The 18,509-nt window shown below is 43.9% G+C and overlaps 1 protein-coding gene across 1 annotated transcript; it reads left to right on the top strand.

Annotated features, from left to right (window-relative positions):
• On the top strand, positions 1,615 to 4,172 carry LOC8080295 (coleoptile phototropism protein 1). The gene is made up of 2 exons (XM_002447416.2): positions 1,615 to 1,883; positions 2,194 to 4,172. The coding sequence occupies exons 1-2, from the start codon at positions 1,735 to 1,737 to the stop codon at positions 4,007 to 4,009; spliced, it is 1,965 nt and encodes a 654-aa protein (XP_002447461.2). The 5' UTR covers positions 1,615 to 1,734; the 3' UTR covers positions 4,010 to 4,172.

Raw genomic sequence — 18,509 nt, 5'->3', positions numbered from 1 at the left:
GACGAAATTGTTCGACCCTCGAGCTTTTCGACCTATCATCGTGACAGTGGTCGCGGTTGTAGTAGTGCAATTCTTCGCGGCAATCATCATTGCAACACGACAGGTGGTCGGATGTCGGAGTCGTCGCGATCGATGCCGATGAAGAGAATTCCCATTTGTTCACCTAGAATCCACACGCACACCCCCTACCAAGTGTGCCACTGTCGACGAAAGTTGGTCGACAGTCTACCGAGAGGTATACCCATGGTAGTAGATTAATCAGTGGAGGTGCGCGAGACAACGAACTAGATGGTAACACAAGCACCGGGACACAAGATTTGTACAGGTTTGGCCACCGTCTAGACGTAATAACTGCATCCTATGTTCCGATGTACTGTATTAATGAATATGAATTTTGGTTGTCTGTATGACTTGTCCTCTAGGAGACCTCTGCCCCTCCTTATATACTCTAAAGGGACATGGTTATAAATAAAGTATCCTATTTGATACAATATTTTCTTGTAGCCTTGTGGCGCACGTCAACCAGCACCGTGCACCGCACATCTTCATCTTGTAGGCTGGGCCACCTACGATGTCGTGGCCCATGTATGACCATGAGAGTATACAGTTTGAAATAGGAATGTTGAATGATGGAGACTACTGCAATGGAGATTTTCTCCAAAAATAGGTGGCTGCTTTTAATAGGCTTTGTGCTTAGTTCGTCACTAGTCTTGTTTGGACTCTCTACTTTTGTGTGTTCGAAAGATTTTTTTTTCAGATGGATGCTAAAACTTTGTAATAATGGATGGTTAAGTGCAAAACTCTTGTAGAGGCTCGAATAAAATTTCTTTTTCAAAAATTAAACAACTTTTTTTTGAAATTTAAAAAATACACTTACAATGCACCCTTCAGAAGAATTTATATCTTTTATTTACAGTGTTAATGAGCATGACTAAAAAACTTGATGGATATAACCGGTTGATCCAGTCTCTATGACAGAACATCACTAGTTGCCCGTTCAAATATGTTCTCTTTCAATGAGTTAATTGGTGTCACTTCGTTTAACAACGATCGCCATCTCGCCAATTAAAGAGGCAGAGACTAATGAAGCACACTCAATGGATCGCCTCAAATGAGTCTCCTAGAAACCTTGTCGTTCCTATCATGGTTTTACGTCCAATAATGAGTTTATGTAGACGTTTCTCCAAACCGTGCAGCAAATTAACACTAGTTTGTAACGGCTGAGGTACCACCGTACCAGAAACTTCAGGTGGGTCATCAAGAGTCAGAACAAGTCAGAAGCATACTGCCTGGTCCCTGCCTATCAATCAATCATAATGAAGTCCTACGACTCATTCTTAGGCCTCCTGTAGCACTTTCGTTTGTTTGTGACAAATATTATCCAATCAAGGACTAACTAGGATCAAAAGATTCGTCTCGTGATTTACAGCTAAACTGTGTAATTAGTTTTTGTTTTCGTCTATATTTAATGTTTCATGCATGTGACACAATATTTGATGTGACGGGGAATCTTGAAAACTTTTTGGTTTTCAGAGTGAACTAAACAAGGCCTTAGCAATTTCCTGCATCTTAAGATGCAAGCAAGTGATTATAGCAAGTCCATCTCAGTCTCAGATCGAGCGAGATATATACATCTCTGCAGCCTTGTGCATGGAAGCTTATAAATATGGCATCACTTGAGCAGATCCAATTTATTATATTAAAAAAAAAAGAATCACAGAGAACAGACTGATCATGAATCCGTGGGAAGCTATGGAGAGGCAGAACCATGTAGCCGAGCGCGGGCTCGTCCCTGTTAGCGCCGGCGCCGGCGACGGGCAGGTGCAGCACGACCATGGCGCCGCCGCCAAGATGGACGGCTTCGTGCGCAGGGATCAGTCATGGTAGTATACTCTGGTCTTGTTTAGTTTCAAAAATTTTTACGAAAACGATATTATAGCACTTTCGTCTTTATTTAACAAACATTTTCTAATTATGAAGTAATTAGATTTAAAAGATTCGTCTTACGATGTAATTAATTTTTATTTTCATCTATATTTAATGCTTTATGTATATGCCGCAAAATTCAATGTGACAGAAAATTTTGAAAAGTTTTTTTGTTTTTGGGGTCAACTAAACAAGGCTTGAACGAACAATTGCATGAGCATGGTGGAATTCTACTTTTACCTCGACCTTTCTTCTTGTGATTTTCAGCCGGTATGCTAGCAGCGACATCCCAAGTGATCTTCTCGTCAAGGTGGGCGGCGTCAACTTCCATGTCCACAAGCACCCGATGGTCACCCGGAGCGGCCGGCTAGCCCGGCTCGTCGACGATGCAACGACCCTGCACGGCCCCGACGCCGTCACCGTGCTCGAGCTACCAGACCTGCCGGGCGGCCATGGCGCGTTCGAGCTGGCCGCCAAGTTCTGCTACGGCGTGGTGGTGGACATCACGGCCGCCAACGTCGCCGTGCTACGCTGCGCCGCCGAGTACCTGGAGATGACGGAGGAGATGGAGGAAGGCAACCTCGCCTTCCGCGCGGAGTCGTTCCTGAGCTACGTTGTGGCGTCGTCATGGCGAGACTCCGTCGTCGTCCTCCGCGCCTGCGACGAGAGCCTCTCGCCGTGGGCCGACGACCTCCAGCTCGTGCGCCGATGCAGCGAGTCCGTCGCGGCGAAGGCGTGCACCAGCCCGAGAGCCGTGCGCTGGGCCTACGCCGGTGGCAGGATGTCGTCGCCCAAGACGCCCAGGGTGGTCGCCGGCGGCACGGCGTCGACGAGCGACGGCGGCGGCCCGCAGGCTGACTGGTGGGTGGACGACGTCTGCGTGCTGAGCATCGATCACTTCGTGCGCGTCGTCACCGCCGTCCAGGCTAGAGGCATGCGGCCCGACCTCATCGGCGCCGCCATCACGCGGTATGCCTCCAAATGGCTCTCCTCCACTGGCCTCACCATCAACAAGGAGAACCCCACATCACGTGGCGGCGGCGGCGGCGTGCTCCAAATGGTCGTCGCCAGCGAGGGGGATAACAGTAACACTAACACCCCGACGGAGACGACGGCCAGTGAGCAGCGGAGGATCGTCGAGAGCCTGATCAGCATCCTCCCCCCGCAAAAGGACTGCGTCTCCTGCAGCTTCCTCCTCCGGCTGCTCCGGCTCGCCGTCGTCCTCAAGGCTGCGCCGGCGCTGATCACGGAGGTGGAGAAGCACGTGGGCATGCAGCTCGACCAGGCGGCGCTGCCGGACATCCTGGTCCCCTCGTATCTCTCCGGCGGCCGCTCCGAAGCCGCCGCCTACGACGTCGACCTCGTGCAGCGACTGGTGGAGCAGTTCGTGGTGCAGGAGCAGTCCGGCGGCCGCGGGAAGGAGAAGCAGCAGGACAGCTCCAAAGCGCTGCGCGTGGCGAGCCTCATCGACAGCTACCTCGCCGAGGTGTCCAGGGACCGGAACCTCGCCGTGGGCAAGTTCCAGGCCCTAGCCGAGTCGCTGCCGGAGTCGGCACGGGTGTGCCACGACGGGCTGTACCGCGCCGTCGACACGTACCTCAAGGCGCATCCGGCGGTGACGGAGCACGAGCGGAAGCGGCTGTGCCGGGCGGTGGTGGACTGCGGGAAGCTGTCGCGGGAGGTGCGCACGCACGCGGCGGGGAACGAGCGGCTGCCGCTCCGCGTCGTGGTGCAGGTGCTGCTGTCGGAGCAGGCGAAGATGGCCGGCGCGCTGGGCAAGGTGGGGAAGAAGGACGACGACGTCGTCGCCGCGCTGAGGCTGGAGGTGGAGAGCGTGAACGCGAAGTACATGGAGCTGCAGCGCGAGGTGGAGCTCCTGCAAGGGCAGCTGGAGCGCGTGCGGCTGCCGCCGGCGTCCGCGGCGGCGGCGGCGGCGAAGCAACAGAATGTGTCCGGGTGGAGCAGCGGGTGGAAGAAGCTCGGGAGACTCGGCAGGGTTCAGGTGGAGCCGCCGGTAGTGACGGCGGCAGCCGGCGAGACAGGGAGAAGGGAACCTCGCCGGAGGAGAAACTCCGCCTCGTGAACTGTGTACACAAGTTTTAAGTAATGGAGTTTTCAGCATTTTGAAAAATTTGTGTTGGTGAACAAGCAGTAGTAACACGTGTTTGTGGTGGTAATAGACGATATCATATTTATATAGAAAATCTATAGAATGGAAGATATTTAAAAGTTATTTCTGATTTGTATTTTTTTTGTTGATAACAAGATATTTCGTTCCTTTCGTGAATTACATGAATGTTATAAAAGTTTGTATGCAGTAATTATTAAATTAACCTCTTGCAAATCCTGCAGCAGCAGCAGCGATTCCGGCTACCATGAACCTCTTGTTCTTTGTAGCGCGTTTGAACTTGTCCAATCCTGAGGACACCATGCCAGCCAAAGTCTTAGAGCAGGCATGCCTCTTCAAGTCTTCATTAGCTGCTCATATGAAATAGAGTTCTGAAACTGATCAGAAAGAATTTCAATTGTTTCAGTTCATGAAGAGCACAAGTCAGCCAAAAGGACAAATTTAGTCGTGTTGATTCTACAGCCAAGGTTACGAAGCAAATGAAATTTTAATCCCTGATTATGAAACAAGACTCATACTCTCATACTGACCAGTTATAACACAGATTTCATTAAAAAATGTTGGTAACAGTAATACAACAGAACCAGAGTCGTAACATAGAGCAAAATGCAATCCACTCAAACGTATGGTTACCTAAAAAAGATAATGGAGGAAAGATTCTGAGTAGCACGACAACACGAGGCATTTGAGTATTTCTGGCATAATATAATGAGTGAAGAACTGCCCGAAGCAGAGTAGAGCAGGACATTATTTTCAGACAATACAGACATAACCACTGAACACATGTGACAGAAAAGGCAGAAAACTATTTTTAATGAAAAAAAGGCAGCCATCAGATGCAAATAAAATCATTATCAGTCAGCTAAAAACAGATACTCCATCCCTAAATAAAATCATTATCAGTCAGCTAAGAAGATGTCATGTTTACCGGTAATATATTTATGGTACTAACTGCATGACTTTATAGCCTGAGATAAGCAGAGTGTTTTAGGTTACCAATGAAAACAGATATTGCCTCCATCCCTAAATATCATTAGTTTGTGAATTAAGGAAGGAACAATTTATTTGTGTCAAATGGATTGTTCAGTGCTAAGTTTGTCCTTCCTAGATCATTACACCAAGTTTTGAGGTGGTAAATGGGAGAAACAAATAACTGGGGCACACAATTCCAGTTATCCTGGTAAACTCAAGATGAAAATAACAACCAACGACATATACTTAAGAGTTAAAACATCCTTTACTTGAGCAATACAAGCAGAAATAACAATGCACTGCTTTCTGATAAATGTAACTCGATTAACTCAAAGGAAACCAGTAGTTGTTTTTGTTTATTTCGAGCTTATAAACCTGAGACATTATTCAAATGGCTCGTGGAGAGCAACCTGCAAACACCCTTTTGAATTATTTGCAAAATTTATTCAAGTAATTTGTTATAAAAATGGTACCAATTAGTTAACCAGTGTATCTACATGGCGATCTATAATCTGACAAAATTCGTACGTAGAATTTGGAACAGTGTATATGCCCTTGACAATGAGTAAGAAAAACAAAATGATGAAATGGGAAGGGAAGAGACAAGTTCATAAAAAAATTTGGTAGCACAAAAATGTGATCTCAAAAGAGCTCTGTTGATGAGCTCTGCAACACTAGGAAATACTGTACAAAAAGGCACAAATTCACAACAGACTCAAGTGTAGAAGTAGCTCTTGTCAAAACTATATGCAGGTTTGAGAATTAACTGTAAATAAATCCAATTGGACTACAGCATGCCTTGTAAATATTTAATGCTGTAAAAGGGCGGAGTTGTAATATCACAAAGGTGTATGATTCTCCATGCCATTGGTGCCCGTTCTGTGTGACAAAATTAAAGATATAGGACTCCAATCAACGCGTTTCACAAATATAGGACTCATCGTCTTCATAAAAATGACCCTCAAAACATTGTCTTCTTGTTTTCCATGACATTAGTAGTATTTCACCTCTTTTTAATTCCTAATACATGTATTTATCTCCTAATGTGATCCTTTTGCCCTTCTGTCATCTACGCAGCTTTGATCGACGTTTTATCTACCTCCAGATGCTTTATGTTCCCGGTACTTCGTCTCCCTCCCGACGCCGCCCAAACCTTCGCCACTGTCGTTCCTCACGCCGCCATTCATCACGTTCCTCATGCTGACATTCATCACGTCGCCCATGGATGGAAGACCGCCGCCAAATGTAGATGATGGACGTGATGCCCTCAGCCCTGGTCGCGGCAGCCTGAGCCCTGGCCGCGCGTCGTCCGTGGCCGCAGCACCCTCTGCCCTAGCCACACAGGCTTCTTCTGGCGTGGCCGCGCAGGTTACAGGGCTGGCCGTGGCACCCTCAGGCTTGGCCACGCTGGCTTCTGGGGACGCGATGGCTGCATAGGGTATTTTTTTTATTTGTCATGGTTACGGTGGTGTAGGACATCAAACTTAGTGCATGCAATTAGTGCATGGTGTTGTTCGGCTATAACTTGCACAACATTTAGTGCATGGTGTTGTTTTTCTATCATGGTTATGTAGTGAAGTTCTTAGTTTGATTTCATATGACAAGAACTACCCCCGATGAATATTGGTACAATACACCCATCGATGGGGGATTTAAGATGGTGGTGCGACAATTTGCTATCAATAAGGAGTTTGATTTAGGAGTTGAGAAGTCATATAAGACGATATATAGGGCTTATTGCAAGTCCGAGGGTGATTGCCCTTGGAGAATCACTACAGGAAAAAGTGCCTCTAGGCACGCTTTTGTAGTAACATACACTAAAGTCGTCTCTACATAGTCATGTAAACATGTTTTTCACACGATTTTATGAACGTGTCATCATGACACAATATTAAACACACTTTTAGTGTCAAAAGGAATCTGGAGACACTTTTTAAGATGATATTGAAAACGTCTCAAAATGACACGATAGTGGACACGCTTTTAGTCATCAATAGCTTCTAGACACATTACAAAGCATAGCATAGAACGTTCCGTGCACAATTAAAGATGCTTTTTGATACAATACTAAAGTCATCTCAAAATAACATGAAGTTAGACATGCTTTAAACCATTAGTATAATCTATACACGTTGCAAAGCGTATCAACAATCATACTTAGTCATGTAAAAATACTTTACAATATTAAAAACATTTCAAAATGAAACGAAGTTAAATATACCTTGGTCATCTGTTAGTAGCATGTAGAGACATTGTAAAAAATTTATTAACACTTGTTACATATTCAGTCCTCTTGTATATATATATTTTTTCTACTAATTTGTAGTTAACATTTGTACTTATGTTTATATTGTCATAAAATTTGAGTTTTAAATTTTGAAAATAATTTTCTTAACATTCTACATCAAGTGTCTTTCAGACATGCTTGTACTCTTGGCCACTACAGTATATAATACTATTATGTCATAGAAAAGAACATAAAAAATTATAGAATATTAATAACATAAAAAATAACACAAAACTTGTGGTAGCAATAGGTTGGAACCTGTTTTAAAATATTTCTTGACATTCTACCTCAAGTGTCAAAAAATGTTATATATGACAAGGATTTTGTCATAACTTTTAATTATCTTTTAAAGATTTTAAACATTATTGTTGATGATGGCTTATGGGCTCAACTAATATTTAATGCCGCCTGATGTTTTTTTTTAGCAGAAGAGGTGCACGCATCCTGCAACAACTGGGCCGCATCCCAGCAGACCGGCGCAAGCACGCAGAAATTTTAATAAAAAAATGAGCCAAAGGCGAGAGCCTGAGGGCTCGAACTGAAGACATAAAGGATCCATACCACTGGACTACTATTACTGTTGTGCAATTTCTTACAACTTAGTTATTTATTCTCTTTAGCACCCGGAGGTAAAAAATGACCCAACGAAGGTCTCTCTGCTCGTCATCTTCGCGGACTCATAGTCACGCGTGCCATTGCGGCGGCTCGCTGAAATCCCAGCGGCGGCTCCTTGCAAACTGCCGCTCGTCGCGTGCAGCTGCCTGCGTTGCCCAGATTCGGCGTCCGGTGGCTTCCTGCTCTCAGTTGCCCTTCCTCTCGGTTTCTCCCATCTCCATCCCCGACGGCCTCTTCTGATCTCGGTCCGGCGGTGGCTGCTGCAAAATGATCTACATGGCGATCTATAGAGACAAGATAATTGTCTCTATATTTTTTGAAACGCAAAATGATATTACTTGATAATGTATCTATACTGTTAGACATGTAACATAAATGTATCTACTCGGACGTCTCTATACTTCTTAATACACAATACGCCGTCAAAACAAAACGTGACTACATTAGTACATACGTAATATAAATGTGTCTGTCAGAATTTCTCTGCACTTCTTAACACGCAATAAAAAATTGTTACATAACATGACTATATTAGTACACACATAATATAAATGTATCTTCTGTACAATTCTTAGCACATAACGAAGCGTTACTATATAACGTAACTACATAAATAGATACGATATACAAAAGTATCTATAAAAGTATATCAATATGTGTAGGCATGCTATTAACGTCTCTACAAAATGTATCTTTATCACCTTGACACGCTTAAGAAACTCGTCTCTATAAAGTCCTGACACGGTCCATGCGAAGACGCTTCTAACACGGTTTATAAAAACGTGTCTATAATCTTGTAGAGATGAAATAAAACGTGTCTAACATATAAATAAAGCGTCACTACAGGGGGTATTTCTAGTAGTGGAATGGCACCAAACATAGAGGCCAAGGCACTGTAGGTGAATAAATTTATTATTTTTCATTAATTGTATTTTTCTATGAATCCCAATGATTTTCTGTTTTGCATATAACAGTTTTGGTCGATCACCGTACATGTATGTCTACCATGAGGAGGACAACTAAAACTCTGAATAAGAAGTGGGTAGCTAGTAAGGCTGTGAGTATCCTTAGAAATGATCCAAATATTGGGGCTAAGGAATTGCAAAAGAAGTTGCAGACAGATCACACTTGTGCACAATTGCATGACGCGGTATAGCGGGGTAAAGAAAGAGCTCTTGCCGAGGTTTATGGCAAATGGGAAGAGAGTTTTGAGTTGTTGTTTAGGTGGAAGGCCGAGGTAATGAAGCGCAACCCCAGGAGTGTCGTGGAGATTTAGGTACTTGAGGTGGATGGTCAAATATATTTCCACCTTTTTTCCTAAGGCCTTGTTTAGTTCCGAAAACTTTTTGGTTTTCGGGACTGTAGCACTTTCATTTTTATTTGACAAACATTGTCCAATCATAGAGTAGACTTAAAAGATTCATCTCGCGATTTACAGGTAAACTGTGCAATTAGTTTTTATTTTCGTTTATATTTAGTGCTCCATTCATGTGCCGCAAGATTCGATGTGACAAGGAATCTTGAAAAGTTCTTGATTTTTGGGGTAAACTAAACAAGGCCTTAAACAATGCATTTACGGTTTCTCAGAAGGTTGTAGGGCTCATTTAAGCATAGATGCTAGAACACTAAATGGAAGGTGAAATGGCCACTTGGCTTTAGCTATAGCAGGTGATGGTCATAATTGGATGTATCCAGTCGCTTATGGCTTCATAGCTTGACAATTGGACTTAGTTCATGGAACAATTAGAAAAGGAAATAGGTAATCCTCCACTCCTTGCTATTTGTTCTGATGCTTGCAACAGATTAGAGAATGCAGTGAAGAATGTTTTCCCAAATTGAGAGCAAAGAGAATGCTTTTATCATCTTGTAAAATTTTTATAAAGAGGTTTAGAAGGTTTGGTTAGATATATCGTGCAGCTAGGGCTTATAGAGAAGATATATTCTATGACAATATAGCAAAAATGGTTAGTGAATCTCATGAAGTAGTGAAATGGTTACAGACCAATCATAAGCTATTTATGGTATAGGTGTGCATTCAAATCAGAAATTAAATGTGACTACATCACTAGTAATATCGTAGAGTCATTTAATAACTAGATTAGAGACCATAAAGACTTACCTATTGCTGACCTTGCTGCTAAGATTACAGAATGATCATGATTACTACCATAATACCATGATCATTTCTGTAACCTTATCAGCAAGGTCAGCAATAGGTAAGTCTTTATGGTCTCTAATCCAGTTATTAAATGACTCTACAATATTACTAGTGATACAGTCACATTTAACTTCTAGATTGAAAGCACACCTATACCATAATGGTTTATGATTGGTCTGTAACTATTTCACTGATTCATGTGATTCACTTGCCATGTTTGCTATATTGTCATAGAATATACCTTCTCTGTAAACCCTAGTTGCAGGATATATCTAACCGAACCATCTAGCTCTTTGTAAAAATTTTCACAAGATGATAAAAGCATTCTCTTTACTCTGCATTGGGGAAAACATTTCTTCACTACGTTCTCTAATCCCTTGCAAGCATCAGAACAAACAACGAGTAGAGGATTACCTATTGCCTTTGTTAATTATTCTATGAACCAAGTCCAATTGCCTGTTGTTTCAGAAGCTACAATGCCATAAGCAACTGGATACATCCAATTATGACCATCAACTGCTATAGCTGAAACCAAGTGGTCATTCCACCTTGCATTTAGTTCTGTAGCATCTATGCTTAAATGAGGCTTACAACCTTCCATGAAACTATCAATGCATTGTTTAAGAGCACAAAAGAATGGTGAAAATATATTTGACCATCCACCTCAAGTACCTCAATGTCCACGACACTCCTAGGGCTGCGCTTCATTACCTCAGCCTTCCACCTAAATAATAGCTCAAAACTCTCTTCCCATCTGCCATAAACCTTGGAAAGAGCTCTTTCTTTTCCCACGCCATATCATGTCATATGTAATTATGCACTTATGATCTGTTTGTAACTTCTTTTGCAATTCCTTAGCCCCAATATTTATATCATCTTTAAGGATAATCACAGCCTTACTAGTTACCCACTTTTGATTCAGAGTTTTAGTTATCCTCCTCATGGTATACATACATGTATAGTGATCGACTAAAACTGTTACCTGCAAAACACAAAATCAATAGGATTCATATTAATTTACAGGAAAATACAATTCATGAAAATAATTAAATTTATTCACCTCTACAGTTGTTGACACCGTTTTTGGATACGTATCCAGGATCGGTAGAATGTGGATCGGCAAGACAGAGTAATGGTCACTGGTCTGCAGAAGGGTTGCCGATGAGAAGACAGCTGGATATGGCTAAGTCTGTGGATGGTGATGTGTTTATGCCGATGGCCAGGGTTAACCGTTGCCGATGGGGAGTCTGCCAATGACATGAAAGGAAGACTTGAAGATTGCCGATTGATCTGTGGTGGTGTCCCAGTTTGTCACGGAGGGATAGTTTTATGTTTTCCTTAGTTATTTAAATCGTTTTGTACACGGATTCTGTTTAAATTTGGAATTCGAATTCTAGTCGTGTCTGGTTGTAGCTCTTTGAGCAGGGTATAAATGTAGACCCTAGAGCCTTGTAATCGAGACATCTATCAATCAATCAAACACAAGTTTTTACTCATATTCCAGCATCTACTTTTCGACGATTTCGTCATACTTTTCCTTTTTATTACGAGTTCTTAAGAATTCGTCGACTTAAGCTCGGCGTGTTCTCAAGTTCCGTGTGAATACCTCTTGGCCGTGGCATCCGGGCACATCGCTGTTGTCGGGACCAAAGTATTCGAGTTATCACCTTTGCCGATAGTGAGGTCAAATCGTCTGGCACGCCTTAACGTTTAAATCGGGTATTAGCCCTTTGTGTTTGCAGATCCCGCTTTTGCATCAACACATCTTTTGGCACGCCCAGTGGGACCAGAATCAAGATCAAGATCAACATGTCGACTACTGAGTTTGATCAGGAGAATGTCATCCCTGTGATGGAGGCCAATCTCAAGGATGAGCAGAAGCAAGCCATTGCTAAAGCCATGGAGGATTACAAGCAGCAATGCCTGAGGTCCTTCAGCATGAACAGGAGTGGCGAGGTGATCTAGAAGGAAGCACTGCTGATGCCTCGGCAGGTTACTTTCGAAGCCAATCCTGGTAAACTCCAAGACATGGTTGATAGTGCTATTAACCGTGCTTTGATCAATCAAGCTGGTGTGCTGTCCAATACGGTTTTCAATGCCGTGGCTAGAACTTTCAAAGAAGGACAATTGCCACCAGATTATGTGGGCCCCTCTCATCATCAGCCAGGGTCACCGGTGGTCACAGCTCCATCGGCTGCTACAGCCGCTGCGGGCGTCCAGACTACTGTTCCTCCAAGTACGTTGGGAATCACTAATGCACAATCTATGCCGATGACAACTAATCCACCGACTTCGGATGAGCAGATTCAACTTACTACAGATCTATTGGCATCGGCAATGTCAGGACCAGTTCCTCCTCCTAACTGGTGGGGTTTTGGTATGCCTCCAGAGTTCACATTGAAGACACCTGGCACATCTCAGACGGCTGATATGAGAGGCAAGGCTCCCATGGCATCGGCACCTCCCAATATGGCGATGAATCAGAGTCCCCAGTATACTACAACAACTACTGCAAGGCCTTACACTGGGAGTTCTCAAGCTCCAAAATTCCAGATGCCTAATGCATCGGCAGACTCAATGCTGGCGCAATAGAGGTTTATGACTCAACCAGTGTATGTCAACTCAATGATCATGCCCAATTACCAGTCATCGGCAGGTCCTATGCCGATGAATGCTAATAGTGGATGGCCTGAGCAGCAAGTCTTTCCACAAATGCCCCAACAGCATCATCAAGCTACAGGGTTCCAGCAAGGCCAGATCTACCCTGGGTTCCAAAATCAAGGGTTGCCCAACCAGCCAATGAATCTTGGGCAACAGATCGGCGGGCAACAGTTTGGCGGGCAACAGGTCGGTGGTCAGCAGGCTAACCCAATATTCCATGCAGATCGTGCACCGCACAGACACGTGGGAGCTTACCAGCAGGTGCCAGATCCACAGCCGCCTCATCGGCAAGACGCCGATGCTCATTGGGCCGATAAGATTGCTGAAGTAATGAGAGACCAATTTGGGATAAAGCCCAAAGTCAACACTTACTCTTATCGGACACCGTATCCTCCCGCATATGATTTAATCCCGCTTCCAAATCGGTACAAAGTGCCGGATTTTACTATGTTTTCTGGGCAGGACGATACATCAACCATGGAACACGTCAATAGTTTCATCATTCAATGTGGAGAAGCTGCTAACAGGGACGAGTTGAGGGTTCGCTTGTTCTCGTCATCATTATCTGGATCGGCTTTCACCTGGTTTATATCATTACCTCCCAACTCAGTGATTACTTGGGCCGATCTAGAGAAACAATTCCACAAATACTTCTTTTCTGGCGTCCATGAGAAGAAGATCACCGATTTGGTCAAATGGAGGCAACGCAATGATGAATCGGTCGAATGTTTTGTGCAGAGGATACGGGAAGTCAAGAACAAATGCTATAGTCTAGTTTTGGATGATCGGTAGCTAGCCGATTTAGCTTTCCAGGGCTTGTTGCCACATATCAAGGACAAGTATGCATCTCAAGAGTTTGAAAGCTTAAGTCATTTGGTGCAGAGAATTTCTGATCAAGATATCAAGCCTTTTGAGTCCAAGAGAGCATGGAATAAAAAGGTATCGTTCGTTGATGAGGCAGCAAGCTCGGATTGTGATGAGGAGCCAGTCATCGGCTTGGCAGAATGGGTGAAAAACAAGAAGCCGATGTCTTGCCCTTTCGGGCATAGAGAGCCAGAGAAGTTCGTGTTTGACATCACTAAGGCCGATAGGATATTTGACTTTCTACTTCAGGAAGGTCAGATCAAATTGTCACCCAATCATGTTATCCCGTCGGCTGAAGAATTAAAAAGGATGAAGTACTGCAAATGGCACAATGCAACTTCTCACAACACCAATGAATACAAAGTTTTCAGACAGCAGCTGCAATCGGCTATAGAATCTGGAAGGATCAAATTTGACAGTTCCAAAACCCAGAAGCCAATGAAGATCAATCAGCATCCTTTCCCAACAAACATGTTGGATGCTAAGGGAAAGGCCAAGGTCTTGACATCAGAGGCTGCTGAAAGGAGTGCATCGATGGATCCTCAGCATCAGATCACTACTGACGATGCAAAAGGGAAAGGCCTGATCCAGGAAGGGACTAACTCAGGAAGGCCTCCCCGATTTGGTATTGTGATAACTCACAGAAGGCCTCGGGAGACTTGGCAGCAGCGTGAAGATCGATATCGGCGCCAGCAAGAAGACTATCGTCGGGAAGAAGAAAGACGCCGACAGGAATGGAATCGGCATAGGGACCACTGGAATTGTCCTTTCTTCATCCATTGTTGGGAGAAAAATATCAAACTTCCCACCGTCAGAGATTGTCCTGAGTGCAACGGTTATGACCGGTATGATAGGTCCGATCGGCGTTATCGTGATGATGATCGACGATTTAATGGGCCGATTAGGGGGAGAGCGTCCGTTCATGATCGGCTGGGGGGCAGGCTCAGTGTGCACGATAGGCTCGGCGACCATGTTGAATACTTTCCTAGGAACCAGGAAGAACTTGAGGAGATGGCTAATGCTCGAGTTCCCGATGAGTTCATATTTTGCAGGGATGCTAATACTTATCGGATGGAGTCAAGGGAGAATAATCGCCCATCGGTAAGGCAGCAGCAACTTCCTCCATGGTGTCTAGAGGGGTTGACCAGGACACAGAAGAGAAGACTGCAGCGTGAAAGGCGAGAAGAGTTAAGCAAGGGGGAGAACTCTGGACAGTCTGGGGATCAGCAGCAATCAGATCCTAAGGGGAAAGGTCCATCGGCAGAGGTCAACATGGTGTTTATGTTGCCGATGGAGTTCCTTGCACCATCCAGTGATGATGAGTTGGAGTTTTCCAACCAGATAGCTCAGTTGGCTTTAGATCCGATGACAGCCATCTTCGAGAAGCCTGCCGATGATGAAAGGCAACATCTTAAGGCTCTGTTTGTCAAAGGAAGGGTTGATGGTCAGCCGATGACCAAGATTTTAATTGATGGTGGGGCTGCTATCAACATCATGCCGTATACAGTGTATCGGAAGCTTGGAAAAGGAGATCAGGATTTGACCAAGACTGATATGATGCTCAAAGACTTCGAAGGGAATGTGTCTCCGGTTAAGGGGGCAATATGCGTAGAGTTGACCATCGGCAGTAAAACCTTGCCGACATCCTTCTTTGTGATCAGTGGAAAGGGTGCTTACAACTTACTGTTAGGGAGAGATTGGATTGATGCCAATTGTTGCATCCCGTCTACAATGCACCAGTGCTTGGTCCAGTGGGTAGGTGATAAGATTGAGATTGTCCCAGGGGATTCTTCTTATGTTATCGCATCGGCAGAGGCAGACACCTATGAAAGGACTAGCTGTATTTCAGGAGAAGCTTGAGAAAAGGATTTTCTCAAGGTTGCCGATTATGAAATTCCACCGATCCAAGCAGTCAGTTCTGATGAAGGTTTTTAATGGATAGGTTCGCCGATAATGGGATGTTAGGCCAGGGATTCACATCGGCCAATGATCTGATAGAAGTAGATATAGGTAATGGTGATAGGCCTAGACCTACTTTTATTAGTGCTAAGTTAAATTCTGAGTGTAAGCGACAGTTAACCGATTTGTTAAAGGAATATAAAGATTGCTTTGCTTGGGATTATACTGAGATGCCTGGTTTGGACCGATCAATTGTTGAACATCGGTTGCCTATCAAGTCTGGATTTCGGCCACATCAACAGCCAGCTCGTCGATGTAATCCTAATATTCTTCCTGATATTAAGGCCGAAATAACCAAGCTGATTGAAGCTAAATTTATCCGGCAGTGTCGGTATGCCGAGTGGATTTCCAATGTGGTTCCAGTCTACAAGAAAAATGGAAAGCTTCAGGTTTGCATTGATTTCAGAAATCTTAACAAGGCTACACCGATGGGTGGCTACCCAATGCCAGTTGCCGATCTGCTAGTTGATGCAGCGGCTGGGCATCGGATTATTAGCTTTATGGATGGCAATGCAGGGTACAATAAAATATTCATGGCTGAAGAAGATATTCCAAAGACAGCATTTAGATGTCCTGGTCATGTTGGGTTGTTTGAATGGATAGTCATGACTTTTGGCTTGAAAAATGCTGGTGCTACTTATCAGAGGGCTATGAATTTTATATTTCATGAGTTCATCGGTAAGCTGGTGGAAATTTATATTGATGATGTGGTGGTTAAGTCTGGAGACTTTACAAAGCATCTTGCCGATTTGAGAAAGGTATTGGAATGTACAAGGAAGCACGGGTTGAAGATGAATCTCAATAAGTGTGCGTTTGGTGTATCGGCAGGACAATTTCTTGGTTTCATGGTGCATCAAAGGGGGATTGAAATTAGTCGAAGATCCATTGATGCTATCAACAAAATAGTTGCTCCTACCAACAAGACTGAACTCCAGTCCTTGATCGGCAAGGTAAATTTTATCAGGAGGTTTATATCTAACTTGTCTGGTAAAATTCATGCTTTCAGCCCTTTACTTAAGTTGAAAGCCGATCAAGAATTCGTATGGGGGAAAGAACATCAGTTGGCCTTGGATGAAATCAAAAAATACTTGGTAAACCCTCCAGTTCTGATTCCACCTCAGCAAGGGAAGCCCTTCAGATTGTATTTGTCTACCGAGGGATGGTTATCGGTTCGGCTTTAATTCAAGAATTTGAAGGGAAGGAACGTGTGATTTACTATTTAAGCAGGAGGTTGATTGATGCTGAGACCAGGTATTCGGCTATTGAGAAACTGTGCTTATGCTTGTACTTCTCCTGTATTAAGTTAAGGCATTATTTGCTATCGGCCGAATGCACGGTTATCTGCAAAGATGATGTGGTCCGATACATGTTGTCTATGCCGATCATGAGTGGCAGGATCGGTAAGTGGATTTTGGCGCTGTCGGAATTTGATCTGCGTTACGAATCGCTAAGGCGGTTAAGGGACAGATTATGGTCGATTTTGTAACCCAACATTGCGGTACAGTGGAAGTTTTGGAAATCGTACCTTGGATGCTCTTCTTTGATGGATCCACGTGTGACCGGGGGGTAGGAATCGGCATACTATTAATTTCCCCTCAGGGAAGGAAGTATGAGTTTTCCTTGTCGATTGTTGCCACGTCCACAAATAATCAAGCTGAGTATCAAGCTTTGATAAAGGGTTTGGAATTACTGAGGGAAGTTCATGCTGATGCTGTTGAAGTCTTCGGGGATTCTATGCTGGTTATAAATCAATTGACTAGAAGCTATGAATGTCGAAGTGAAGTCCTCATAACTTATTACGAAAGGAGTATGCAACTGTTAAAGGAATTCAAGGATTTCCGGTTAGAGCATGTTCCTCGATTGCATAATGAAGAGGCCAATCGGTTGGCTCAGCATGCCTCGAGATGTCAGCCCATGATTAATTCAATATTGGCAATCGGTGCCGATGATTGGAGGAAAGAAATCATTGATTATTTGAAGGATCCATCTAAGAAAGTTGAGAGGCGTGTTCGGTTTCAAGCTACCAAGTATGTGCTCCTTGAAGGTGAATTATATTACCGAACTATCGATGGGATTCTTCTCAGATGCTTAGGTGATGATGAGGCTAAGAGTTTGATGGGGGAGATCCACGAGGGAGTATGTGGAGCACATCAGTCGGCTTTTAAGATGAAGTGGATGATTAGAAGAAATGGGTATTATTTGCTGACTATACTTGAGGATTGCTTTAAGTATTTCAAAGGGTGTCAAGGCTGTCAGAAATTTGGCAACATTCAAAGAGCGCCTGCATCGGCTATGAATCCTATCATCAAGCCTTGGCCGTTCCGGGGATGGGCTATTGATTTGATCAGCCAGATTTATCCACCATCCAGCAAGGGGCATAAATTCATTTTAGTTGCCACCGACTATTTCACTAAGTGGGTTGAAGCTATTCATTTAAAGAAAGTTACATTGGCCAATATGATTGATTTTGTGAAAGAGCACATTATCTACCGATTTGGGATTCCTCAAACAATTACTACCGATCAGGGTACTATGTTCACATCGGGAGAGTTTGACGAATTTGCAATCGGTATGGGAATTAAAGTGTTAAATTCTTCTCCTTATTATGCTCAAGCTAATGGGCAGGCCGAGGCATCTAACAAAGGAATTATCAAGCTTATTAAACGAAAGATTGAGGCGAATCCTAGGAGGTGGCACACATTGTTAAACGAAGCTTTATGGTCATACCGGATGGCTTGTCATGGATCGACCAAGGTTTCACCTTATCAGTTGGTGTATGGGCATGATGCAGTGTTACCTTAGGAAATTAAGACTGGATCTAGGCGAGTATCTTTTCAGGATCAATTGGCTGCCGATGATTATGCTACTTTGATGACAAACGAGTTAGATGATCTAGCAGGACACCGGCTAAGGGCCTTAATGAGTATAGAAGAGAATAA

This window comes from Sorghum bicolor, chromosome 6, assembly GCF_000003195.3.
Source record: "Sorghum bicolor cultivar BTx623 chromosome 6, Sorghum_bicolor_NCBIv3, whole genome shotgun sequence".
NCBI classification, from domain to species: Eukaryota; Viridiplantae; Streptophyta; class Magnoliopsida; order Poales; family Poaceae; genus Sorghum; species Sorghum bicolor.
This window is presented reverse-complemented; position numbering and strand designations above follow the sequence as displayed.